This window comes from Narcine bancroftii, chromosome 1, assembly GCF_036971445.1.
Source record: "Narcine bancroftii isolate sNarBan1 chromosome 1, sNarBan1.hap1, whole genome shotgun sequence".
NCBI lineage: Eukaryota > Metazoa > Chordata > Chondrichthyes > Torpediniformes > Narcinidae > Narcine > Narcine bancroftii.
Window position 1 is genome coordinate 7,795,128 of NC_091469.1, and position 13,306 is coordinate 7,808,433.

A 13,306-nucleotide genomic window follows, 5' to 3' on the forward strand; every position below is an offset into this window, starting at 1 on the left:
ACAAGGCATAAGCCATGTAGACTTAAATGTCATGCAGTGTATCTCCACAATGTTGCAGTATTAATCAGTCCAAATGTTCCAAAGTATCACAGATGTTCTTTATCTGATGCCGAGATAATCTGATTAAAGTTTCATATCTGAACAAAATGCATCGTTTTTACAAAAAATGGGCAAAGTTTATATTCTGAAAAAAATCTAGCTCCGAAATGTAATTAAATTCAATGAAGGTCCTGAGTGAACCCAGAATACTTATGGCAACTCTTGTTTGCCTTACAGTGAGAAAAGTTGAAGAATATCATATATATTTCATTTTATGCCTTATTATGTGCCAATAAAGGGAACCTTGAGTCTTATATTTCCCTTTGATTGGTTTTGTTCACTGAGACAATGTCTGATTCTGAATATAGTGAGCAGGTCAGGTCATGTGTGGGAAGAGAAAGCCAAATCTGTTCCTCTTTCTATGGATATGACTGGACTTGCTAAAGATTTACAGAATGTTCTGGTTTAATTTTAGATTCTGCAGTTTTATATTTGATTTTTATGATTAGTCTGAAACCTATTTCTGAAATGTTGGTTTAAGCCCATTTATCATGTATAGCTTTAGTTGTGATCTTCTCGCCCCCACGCACATTTCCCAGTGCTGCAAATTATGGGTGTCTTTGCACTTGTTCCCCGTGCAAAAGCTAACGAAATCGCGGGTTGAAGTGCCGCACTTTTAAATTTAAGCACTTTTGAGTGTATTCTCCACTCAAAGCTCAAATGGTGTGGATCACCCCTTCTTGGGAGGCTTTTCCCACCTCTCTCCACGATAACAGTGTATCCTGATTCTATATCAGTTTTGCATGTACTTAATATACAGCTTAAATTAAATAAACAAATGGATTACTGAAACTGGGCTGTCCTATTGTTCAGTGATTTCAATAGAAATTTTAAGCTTTATTTAATTTAGACATACAACCCATGCTGCCAAAATAATTCAATTTACCTACAAACCATACATTTTGAAAGGTGGGAGGAAACCAGAGCGGCCAGAGGAAACCCACACAGACACGGGGAGGATGTACAAATTCAATCCCGAGCCGCTGGCACTGAAATAGTGTTGTCCAAACCGTGCCACCCTTCCTCTTTTGAACCTTGGCTGTTGAAACATAACCTTCTCTGGCTGATACATGAAAATAATTACGATGAGAAAAAAAAACCATCATTTGTCATTGCAACTTGTTTATCCTGCTGGACAAGCATGATTCTGTGAATCAATAGATTTTGAGGAATCCAAATATACTTGCAAATTTACTTTTAAATTATAAAATATTGCTGGTTTGATTTTGAGGTACCTCCTGCCCACTGCAAGCTAAGTGCCTGTGCTTTGGCCTCACACGCAACATTTTAGAGTCCACGTGATTCACTTCTCAATGCTAACGTCAAAGAAGTTACAGAACTCTCCCAATCTCAGCACTGCACAAAAGTGCTGGAGAAACTCAGCAGGCCAGGCAGCATCCAAGGGAAGCCAAAGGGAGTCAATAATTCGTCATGTGTGCTGAAAATCACCCAAATAAGATGGTGAGGGCATGGGGGAGGAGCACAGGCTGGCAGCTGATAGATCAATACAGGTGGGAGGGGAAGAATAGAAAGGAGCTGAGAAGTAATGGGGGATTGTTCAGAAAGCTTGGAATTTAGGAATATGCTGCAATCATTAGATTATTTGACTGAACTGGCAATAATGTTTTCTTCATTTCCTTTCTCCAGGTGTAACAATCGAACCCAATGTGCCGTTGTGGCTGGACCAGATGTGTTTCCAGATCCTTGCCCAGGGACATATAAATATTTAGAAGTTCAATATGAATGTGTCCCCTATAGTAAGTATCCTCCAATATTTGCAATTTCTTTGTTTCTCCACAAAATGTCACTGGAATTTTTGTGCAGCGATGACTATTTTGAATATGTTCAAAAATAAAAATCACTGTACGTCACCAGTACCCAAAAGCTACAGGTTTAGGCATTCAACACAGCTGCCAATTTTCTCAAAACTATAAGCATTTCAAATTGTAAACAAAGAGTGTACATCAGTGATTTTCTTTTTCTTTTTACTGTATGCGGACTAGATCAATTTCCCTTGATCACCAACCTAGTCAGCGTTCCTCTATTGCAAAGATGTTGCGAAAAATAATATTCAGGAGTGCCTGACTTTTCACTGTGAGGAGAAGGAGGCTACATGCAACTATATCAGCTAAACCAGTGGTTCTCAACCTTTTTCTTTCCATTCACATACCACTTTAAGTAATCCCTATGCCATAGGTGCTCTGTGATTAGTAAAGGATTGCTTAAGATGGTATGTAGGTGGAAAGAAAAAATTTGAAAACCACTGTTTTAATTGTACCTAATTAGCTCGTTATGTGCACGGTTTCATAACTCCAAAGGAAATGGGCCAATGACAATTTTTCTCAAGCAAAATATTTCTGTAACAATTGGGTCTAGAGCAGTGATTCTCAACCTTCCCTTCCCACCCACATACCACCTTAAGCAATCCCTGACTAATCACAGAGCACCGATGACATAGAGATTAATTAAAGTGAAATGTAAGTGGAAAGAAAAAGGTTGAGAACCACTGGGCTAAGCTTAACATTGAATAAAAAATATTTCTTGTTGACTTGGAGAAATGCAACAAGTTAGTTTTGATTTATAATGTACTAAAAGTCTTTTCAGTCTCAATAAATACTCTTTCATTTCATCCTAAAATTGGTTTTGCAGCAACTGATTTTTTTTTCATTCTTTCATTAGGCATTTGAACTTCTTGTTACTTGTTATCTAACTTGATATATTTTCTTTTAATTTGCATGCTCTGTGTTTATTTATTTTTGAGAAATCAATTCTGATTTAGCAGCACAGTGTATCAATCTGCCATCTCCAGTGGCCAGTAAGAAAGAGTACGTGATTGACAAGTGCATATCTGAACTGGGATCCTGACACTAAAGTGGAAGATGAGTGGGTAATTAGGTTCGTGCAGCTCTATAAATGATTAATTCTGCTGCTAAACAAAACCTATTTATTTTCTTAATTTATGTTGGCCTCGCAAAACTAGATGTATATCCATTAAAATAGAATATATTGCACACATGCTGAGATCTTTAATTCATATTCATTGCACTGAAATGGACAGGAATGGTCTATTAGTGTGGGGGAGAATGACCTCATTAACTAATAGCTTATAACTTCAAGGCGATCTTCCCAAGATCGTGTTATATGGCGAGCTCTCCACTGGCCACCGAGACAGAGGTGCACCAAAGAAGAGGTACAAGGACTGCCTAAAGAAATCTCTTGGTGCCTGCCACATTGACCACCGCCAGTGGGCTGATATCGCCTCAAACCGTGCATCTTGGCGCTTCACAATTCGGCGAGCAGCAACCTCCTTGAAGAAGACCGCAGAGCCCACCTCACTGACAAAAGACAAAGGAGGAAAAACCCAACCCCCAACCCCAACCAACCAATTTTCCCTTGGAACCGCTGCAACCGTGTCTGCCTGTCCCGCATCGGACTTGTCAGCCACAAACGAGCCTGCAGCTGACGTGGACATTACTCCTCCATAAATCTTCGTCCGCAAAGCCAAGCCAAAGAATAACTTCAAGGAACCGAGGAATGTGAATCATAGAACTAAAAAGAGATGAACAGAACAGGGTGTGAGATATCTGAGGATATGTTCAAATATTAGCTGTGGTAATGAAAACGTATCAAGACTATCTGCTGATCCTAAAAGAGCCTCTCAACACTTCCTCCACTACATCAACATCAACTTTGGTGCTGCCTCATGATCAGCTCGTTGATTTCATCCACTTTGCTGCAAACTTCACCCTGGCCTCAAATTCAGTTTTCATCTCCAGCGACATTCTCCCTTTCCTCGATCTCTCTGTCGCTATCTTGCCTACTCCTCTTCAAGCCCTTCCCCCCCATCAGGATTTCATCCCTTCTCTCAAATCCTCCATATCCATCACATCTCCTAGGAGTAGAATTTCCTTGCCAGATCATTAGAGATGTCCTCCTTCTTCAAACAACATGGCTTTCCCTCTCCCGCTTTAATATCTGTAGATTTGCCCTGGCCTCCTGCACCCCCATGTGCAACGACGACAGGATTATCCTTGTCCTCACCTACCACCCCACCAGCCTCTGTGTCCAACATATCCTCCTCCACTATTAGACACATATTCCCCTTCCCTCCCCTCTCTGTCTTCCGCAGGGACTGCTACTTTAATGGCTCCCTTATCTCCTCCTCCTTCGACACCAATTGTCCCATTGGCACTTACCCCTGTGACCGCAGGAAATTCTCCACTTGCATCCTCCCTCACATCATTCAAGGCCGTAAACAAAGTCCTTGCTTTTGAAGTAACATTTCACTTGTGAATCCGCACAGGTCATCTACGCCGTTCGAAGCTCCAGTTATGGTGTCCTCTAGAGCGGAGAGGCTGGAGGTAGACTGGGAAATCATTTTGTTGAGCAACTCGGTTTTGCCCGCTGCAATAGCATGGATCTCCCAGTGGCCACCCATTTCAATTTCACTTGCAGACAGGTCTCTCTATGTTCTCATGCACTGCCAGACTGAGACCACCCGCAAATTGGAGGAACAACACCTCATCTTCCATCTGTGCACCCTCCAATGGTTTCAGTTCTTCTTCTTCTCTCTGTTGCCTTTCCTCCTGCTGTGTCTCCCTTTTGTCCCTGTCTCCTTTCACAAAGCCAAAATCAATTCTCACCTCTCCTCTTGTCATATCCAATTAACACCTTTTGATGGGCTGGACTCCTCCACTGGCCAGCCTTCAGTCTCTTTATTCTTACACCTTCCTATACCGTCTGGTTGGAAACTGCCAAAAGGGAGTATAGGATGTTCCTCCTCCAATTTGTGGGTGACCTCAATTTGTCAGTACATGAGACCAGGGAAGAACATGTCAGTGTGCCAATGGTATTTGGAGTTGAAGTGGTTAGGGGCCTTTTCTCTTGCAGCCGACAGAGTGAAGCTGCTCAACAAAGCTATCTTAACGAGATCAGAGCAGGCTTGATGGGTCAAGTCCTATTTTGTATGATTAATATTTTCTGTGAATCGATGTATCACTGGATATATTTTAAATTCAGTAGGTGTTTGATAAGTTGACAGCAGATGGAGTGCAATAGCATCGTTAGGAATGGACTAATTAGTAAAAAACGTAAAGTCAGTACAAATAGGCCACTTTCAGGTCTGAAATCAGGAACATTGCAAAAAGAATCAGCATTGGGAAATCATTGATGTATTACCTGGATGAAAGGTAAAAAATGCTAATATTTCAAAGATAATTGAGTATACAGGTCAAGGGAAGGACACAAAGAGCCTGGTAGCAGTAGGGATAGTTTAATGGAATGGAAAAGTTGATAGATGGTGCTTAATGTGAGGCCTCCCAGTATGGAAAGGAGATTCAGGATTCCTTTATTCTCATGTAATAGTACAGCATATGTACTATTACATGAAATTGCTTTCTGCCTGTTGTAAGGGAGACGAAGGGCTCAAGCCCGAAACGTTGGTGATGTATCTTTACCTTTGCTACATAAAGGCACTGTTTGACCTGCTGAGTTTCTCCAGCATTGGTGTCTTTTTTCACTCAAAGCTAAACATAGATCATTAACAAGAGAATGTCGATTATTTGAACTATTGAAGGTGAATCAAAGCAAATGAGAGATTTGATGTTCCTGTACCATTAAATGAATAAGGACACGGCTTTTGGCGGTGTTGTGGATCACGTAGAAGGTTGTCATGGGTTACAATAGCATAGAGACAGGATGGAGAGTTGAGCAGAGAAGTTACAGATGGAATTGAGTCCAGATTCATGTGAAGTGACGCGCGTCATTAATGGCAGTATTCTTAACAGGGTGGAGAACAGAGAGATCTTGGAGTCCAGGTTCATAGATCCATCAAATTTGCTGCACAAGTTGATAGGGTGGCTAAAGAGGTGTATTGTGTACTGGCCTTCATTAGTAGGGCATTGAGTTCAAAAGCCATTAGGTGATGTTTCAGCTCTATAAAATTCTATAAAAACCACACTTGGAATATTGTGTTCAGTTCTGACCAGCTCATTACAGGAAGGATATGGAAGCTTTCAAGAAGGTGCCAAGGAGCTTTATCAGGATGCTGTCTGGATTGGAGAAGATGTCTAATGAGCGAAAGGTTGAGTGAGCTCAGGCTTCTTTCTTTGGAGTGATGAAGGATGAGAGGTGACTTTATAGAGGTGCATAAGATTATGAGAGACATAGATAAGGTGGACAGTCAGGTTGACAATAGCAAATACCAGAGGACATCTGTTTAAGGGGAGTGGAAGAAAGTTTAGAGGAGATGTCAGAAATAGTGTACACAGAGAGCGATGGGTTCTTGGAATACATTGCTGCTGGTGGTGAAGGCTAGTACAATATGGGCATTTAAAAGACTCTGAGATAAGCATGTGAGAAAAATAGAGGGTTATGGGTATGAGATATTGAAGAGTTAGATTGTTGTTGCCTCGATTTATGTAAGTCGGCATAACATTGTGGGTTGAAGGGCCTGTACTGTACTGTTCTATGCTTTGTGTTCTCAAGATGATATTGGATTAGCCAGCAAATTTGGAAAATTGGCATTGAGGCCAACTAACTTTGAATATCCAAAAACTTAAGATAAAGCACGATTGCTGTGCGGCTCCTGATAAAATGTATTTTGAAAATGCTATTGAACAATCAGGAATAAAAGGTATTTATCCATTTAGTGTCCAAAAATCTATTGGTAAAATTGCAAGCAGACTCTTGGGTACACTGTCTTCCATTTTACTTCTGTCCCCCCTGTAAACGCATCATTGGACATGGAGGCTGGGTACACACAGTTGGTGCACAGCACGCAGGTGGACACAGTAGTTAAAACTTTCTATAGCATTTAGACCATTCGACTTGCATGTCTGTGCTGTGTGTGATGTCCAAGTTAAAGTAAACACTTACTTTTTTCATATGAAACGCATTCCTCTGTGCACTGCGTATTCATGTGTTTTTTTTTTCAAGATTCTTCAGTGCTGTAATGGGATCTGCTTCCAGCATTACCCTTGGCACCCCATACCAGGCTCCCTCCACTCTGTGCCAATAGAACTTGCCCTGCACATCTGAGAATTGATTCTCAGCTTTTTTGCTCTTCTGCCCTTGCCACTTCTCAGCTTTTTTATCTTTTACCCTCTCACCTGTATCCACTTTGGCCCCTGTGCTTTCCTGTTAGCCTGTGCTCCTCCCCCTCCCCCTTCCTTCCTCCTCTCCTTCTCCATCTTTTTATTCCTGGCTGTTTTTGCTTACACCTGATGAAGAGCCCAGGGCTGAAACGTTGGCTACCCTCTACTTCCTGTGGATGCTGCGGAACCCGCTGAGTTTCTCCAGTGCATTTGTGCATTGCACTCAACTCTAGCATCTGCAGACTTACTTGTTTAAATCCCTGTGAGGACATTAATGAGGCAAGGTCCACTCATTGGGCCTTGTGCTGTGAAATATTTGCATGTGTTGGACTCCTACCCACCATTCCTGATGCCTGCCTTTCTTGGTACAGAATAATTTTTTTACAGATTTTTTTTTAATTTCAAATTTAACCACATCTAATCAATGTTGCTTTTGGAACTTTACCCAGAACATTCTAGCGATGTCTCAGAAGACGGCTGGCATCAGTAAACTCTGCTGTAATATAATCGCGATTATGGCAGCAACTAATTACTGGGTTAATTTTCAGAAATGTAATTATCACTTAAAATTCAATGAAGCTAAAACACTGATTGTGCATTGTATTTGGAGGGAGCTGAGACCTTGAGCAATCTAAGAGAAATTATCTGCAAATATGTCCTGGCAGAAGGCAATTGTTCATTCATCTTATCCATGACTAACACAACCAGGAGCTGTTTCCCATTACTCACTGCCCAACCTTCTAGCACTTTCCTCCGCCACACACACTCTCCCTATGAACCCAGGTCAGGATGTCTCATTGCAGATTGTTAACCTTTCCTGTTTCAAAAGTCTCCAACTTGAGATGCAACGCAGCAAAGGGCATAGCTACAATTTATAAACATGCTGGAGAAACTCAGCAGGTAATCCAGTATCCATGGGAAATGAAGGGTAACCAAGGATACGGGCCTGCTCCCTTCATCAGGAATAAGCAAAAACAGGCTGGCATCTGAATAAAAAGGTGGGGGGAGGAGCACAGGTAAGAGGTAGATACAGGTGGGAAGGTAAGAGAAAGAAGCTGATCCCGCTGGGCAGCTTTTTCCCCGATTCCTGATGCATGGAGATCACCGGCCTTGTGCCGTAACTTTAAGCAGTCTTCAATGCATGCTTTGACATTGGTTTTAAGTCATCAGTTTGCAGCTTGAAAATAGTTTTGAGAACACTGACCTTTGTACCTTGAACAGTAGATGGGGAAAAAACAGGAAAACAAAATGGCACCTCGGTTAGCATTGGTATTACAGTAGCAGTGTCCTGGGTTTGAGTCAGGTACTGTCTGTAAGGAATTTGTATGTTCTTTCTGTGAACTGCGTGGGTTTCTTCCAGGGGGTCCAGTTACCTCCCACGTTCTAAAATTGATGTATTTGGGCAGCACAAGCTCGTGATGGAAGGGCCTGTTACCACGTCGTATGTCTAAAAATAAAATCTTGACCTTGGAGATGTAAAACTGATGGAGCATTAATTGAAGGGGGAGAGAATGTGCTGCTGCCAAAAATAGATGAATCATGGCACATTTTGAGAACCATACTCAATTTTAATTTTGGATATAAAGTGGTGTTAAGATGTCATGGGCAATGCTCCTTCACAGGCACTTCAGATAAAGCAGTCACTTTCACATTGTAGTGAACTGGGATTCACAAGAAGTGTCCTGTGCTGACAACTGTCCCTGCCTCCCAGCTCCTCCCCCGGGAGCCCGTATATAACCCTGGTTTCCCGCCTAAACCCTGAACCCCCCCCCCCCACGAAGCTTGTTCATGAACCCTACCTGTGTTGTAAGCTAATAAAAGTGTTAGTTCTCCCTCCAGTCAAGTGTGAGTTTTTATCTACGCTACATAGACAGACACCCTCTTTCTCCCCCTGCCTAGCTGTTCATCTCTGTCCTTCCTCTGACCTCAAAATCCAGTATAATCTGGTGGAAATATTCTACCTCTTCCATATCTCTCCACTGTGATGCCTTTTCTCTTTGCTCTCCCCATTGGTTCGCACTGGCAATATTTTCTTCATCTCCTGAACATTTATCTTCCACTCTCTTTCCTTCTCACTTAATTCCTCCTTTAGTCTTTCTTAGCCCTGTCACTGCTCAGCTCTTCTCTCTCCCACCTGTATCCACCTATCAATTATGAGCCTCCTCCTCCTTCCCCTCTGCACACCCCACCTTTATATTCAGGCCTGATTCTGGCCCAAAATGATGGTTGTACTTCCCATGGATGCTGCATGCCCTGCTGAGTTTCTTCAGCACCTTTATGTACTGCCTCTTTTAATGCTGTGCTGTTGATCTGATTTCTCCTTCAGACATTCCTTGTGATTGTTGCCATGTCTTCAGTCTCCTGTTGCCCACCATTTTCTCTTCCCAGATTCCTTGAGTGGAGCTGATGGTGGACTGTGTTACCTTTCACCCTCCTCCCCATCTCCCATCCCTCAGTGTCTAGCTTCACTCTAGCTTCAGTCATGTTCACCTGTACTTGAACCTGCTTCTTCTTTAACAAGGACTGTGCTGGGTTTTGAGCAGTCATACACTTTTCTCTACGGCTTCCCAAGAGTTCAAGGAAAATGCAGTTCTGTTGAGAAACACACGAACTGTAGATGCTCACCACTTCTCACCCCTTCTATCCTTTTGCCCAGCTATTCTTTTGGCTATGGCCCCCGAGGTTTCCACTCAAAGTTTATGGGCCCTCTTCCCTGTGAAGCAGTCAAATTTAGTTGGTTTCTTCCAAACTTCTGTCCTACAGACCACATTAAAAAAAATTAAAGACATTTTATGATTTCAGTCCGTGTCCCCTCTTAAATATGCTGTAGCTCCAGGGGAAACATATGGCCCCTCCAATTGAGAAAGGCTGCAATAGCCTATCCCTCAGCTTCTTTCCCCTTCACACAGGTAATTTCATCTCCTTCCCTCTAATCTTGATAAAGGGTCCAGACCTAGAACTCTGCCTGACCTTTCTACCCATGGATGCTGTCTGACCTGCTGTGTTCCTCTCGCAAATGTTTTTCTACTGGCAGTTCTTTGAAGTATGGTAATTATATGAGTCCTGTGAGAACTCTGTGCTTAAATGAATAATTTGCTGGCAATAATCACATATCAATTTGGCACTCACATAGTGGACGTTTCCACTGATTATCTGCATTTTGTGTTGTTCAGCTGCCTCAGTGGACACATGGGTGTCATATACCAATGGGATGTGAGAAACCCATTCAGATCCTCTTACTGTGATAGCTACAGCTGGCATTGATTGTAAAGTATTTAGTAGCATGTCAAACAGATGTCAATAACTTAACTGACATTGCAATGAGCTGAAACATTGATTGATCATTGCATGTCATTGCGTAGAAGGAACCTTCCCAGAAAAAGAGTTATACAAATAAGTCTGTAGTTGCTGGGGTCAGTGTAATTCACAAATGTACTGGAGAAACTCAGTAGGCCACACATCATCCACAAAAGTCAAGGGTAACATACCTCGACAAGAGGCCCAGGCATAAAATGTTGGTTACGCTTTACTTGCTATGGATGCTGCGAGACCTGCGGACTTTCTCCAGTTGGTTTGTGTGTTGCACACAAAACGAGTTGATTGTCAAATCTGCAGAAGACTATTAACCTCCCACCTTGGTTCCAGTTGCTTTCCTTGTGACATGCCCCTTTTTCACACGTTGCACCTTAAAGAGGCCTGGGTGACTGTTTCAACTATGGTGGCCATGCCAGTGTTGAACCTCCCTCCAATACCTGACACAACAAAGGCATTGAATAAATCAGAAGGTACTTTTGAGATGATGGCAAGAGTGTATATTTTGGTGTTCAAGTTCTGTTCTGGACAGGAGGCCAGTTTGCAGATTGTGTTAAATGATTGAGTGGGTACAAGCAAACATTATGCGTTATTCACATCTTTCTGTCATAATTATGACATAAACACCTGAAGTCTCTCCCATTTGGGGTATGTTTTCCTTTAGACCCTCTGGATGTTTTCTCCTCAGGAGTATGCAGTGTGCTTATGGCAATCTGAACTTCCAAAATAAAAAAAAAAGCAATATTTATGTAAAGGTTATCCAAAGTACCCCTTCTTTCTGCACTTCGAGTATGCAGCATCTTTTACCGGGATGCTTTGGTTGACTGGAAAAGTAGCACTTCGGGTGTTCCTGGAAGACTGCGACTGTGGTGGGTCCACTCATTGAACGCATTAGTGGGCGGCTGGCCTGTGGACTCAAGTCCCAAGATGGCAGCCCCCGTGTGGACCCCATGCCATTCACCAAGTATGTTTCCATGTTAGGAAGGGGAATCTCCAGTGATTTCATTAGGTTAATCACCACTCTTAAGCCCAACTTTTTCTGCTCAAGTAGCTTCTGGCACACATAGTCCGACCCATCATAATTTTTGTCTACCTCAGCCTGTAATCCTTCCGTAGCCCCTTCTCTTCTTGCTCTCCTCTCCTCTTTCCCCCTTACCCCACCTTTTTAATTAAGGTTTCTGTCTGTTTTTGCTTGTACCTGTCGAAGGGCCCAGACCAGAAATGTTGGTTACCCTTGACTTCCTATGGATGCTCTTTGACCTGAGTCTCACGTGGACAAGATGAAGGAGATGATCATGGACTTCAAGAGGACCAAGATCGACCACCCTCCACTCAATTCAACAACTTTCTAGTGGAGAGAATGGAGAGCACTGAGTTCCTTGAAGTTTACTTAACTAATGACTTATCGTGGACATACAACATCTCCTCACTTGTCAGGAAAGCCCAAAAGTGACTGTACCTCCTGAAAAGTCTAAAGCAGGCAAGGCTATTGGCCGCCATTATGTCAACCTTCTATAGAAGCTCTGTCAAGGGTGCCCTTCCCAGCTGCATCATGTTGTGGCATGGTTGGTGCAGAGAAATGGATCGGAGGTCAATCCACAGAACATTAAGAGTGGCTGAGAGATCACTGGAGTCTCCCTTCTCCTGCATTCATGTGATCTACTAGGATTGTTGTCTGCAGAGGGAGCGCAAAATCATTGAGGAACCCATCCAGCCTGCACACAGCATCTTTCAACTGTTCCCTTTGGGGAAGAGATACAGGTGTATCAGAGCCTCCACCACCAGCCTGAGGAACAGCTTCTTCCCCCAGGCAATGAGAATGCTGAACAGTCAAAGGGACTGCTCACATGAACCATCCGAGACTAATAATCATGAAAGAATATTTATTTATTTGTATAAACGAATACTTGTTCTGCGTATGTATTGCTTGTCTTTATGTGTGTTCTGTCTTGAGTGTCTTGCCCCAAGGAACGGAGAACGTGGTTTCACTGTACTTCTGCAATCACATGACAATCAACTTGACTTGATTTGACTTGACCTTGTGAGCTCCTCCAGCACCTTTGTGTATTGCACTACAATCCCAGCATCTGGAGACTTTCATGTTTAAGGCCTTTAGTTCCTTATTGGACTTCATCCAAGGGTGTTAACAGAGTGGCCTGTGAGACAGTTGATGCATTGGTTTTACTTCTCTAAAATGTCTGAATTTGGTGAAGGTTCCATTAGATTGAGAAATGGCAAATGTAACTCATTTACATCCTATTGTGACCTGCTGAGTTTCTCCATCATATTTATGTATCGCCCTCAACCCCAGCATCTACAGACTTTCTTGATTAACTCCAACCAAGTTGTTCTTTTACTTCCTCCAAATTCATCAGGCAGATTCAACTGGGCTTTAGAAATGCGCTGCCCAGGGCACCCTTCTTCCTTTGGTTGCTTTGATACACTTCTGCCTGGCAAAGGATTTCTTGCCAAAAACAAACCTTTAATAAAGTTGAAAACTTTCTTTGTTTTCAGGATTGGCTGATTTTCAATTTTTAAAAAATTGTACAAGGCATCCTGTGTAGTTTATCTTGGCTTCATCACAGATAGTGTGTTTTCATAATTAAGTGGAACCTATATGTTATGTGTTACAAATTAACTTGGGTTGTGGTATGGTTTCGGAGTACAGAAGGATCAAGCTCGTTGATGTGAATTTCAGCCAGTACAGGCATACAGCTGTTTCATTTTCTGCTGTTGAAATTGGAACCGAGCTGGACGCAGGTGTTTTGCTGTCCAGATGTTTTGCTCCAAATGGTCATATA

The 13,306-nt window shown here is 42.4% G+C and overlaps 1 protein-coding gene across 9 annotated transcripts in view; it reads left to right on the forward strand.

Annotated features, from left to right (window-relative positions):
• LOC138755016 (adhesion G protein-coupled receptor L3-like) overlaps nt 1-13,306 on the forward strand; it is a 747,574-nt gene that overhangs the window by 467,562 nt on the left and 266,706 nt on the right. For all 9 annotated transcript variants that reach the window (XM_069920224.1, XM_069920232.1, XM_069920177.1 and 6 more), the window contains one exon: nt 1,747-1,856. In XM_069920224.1, the coding sequence (XP_069776325.1) occupies nt 1,747-1,856 (110 nt within the window). The remainder of the gene's footprint in view (nt 1-1,746; nt 1,857-13,306) is intronic.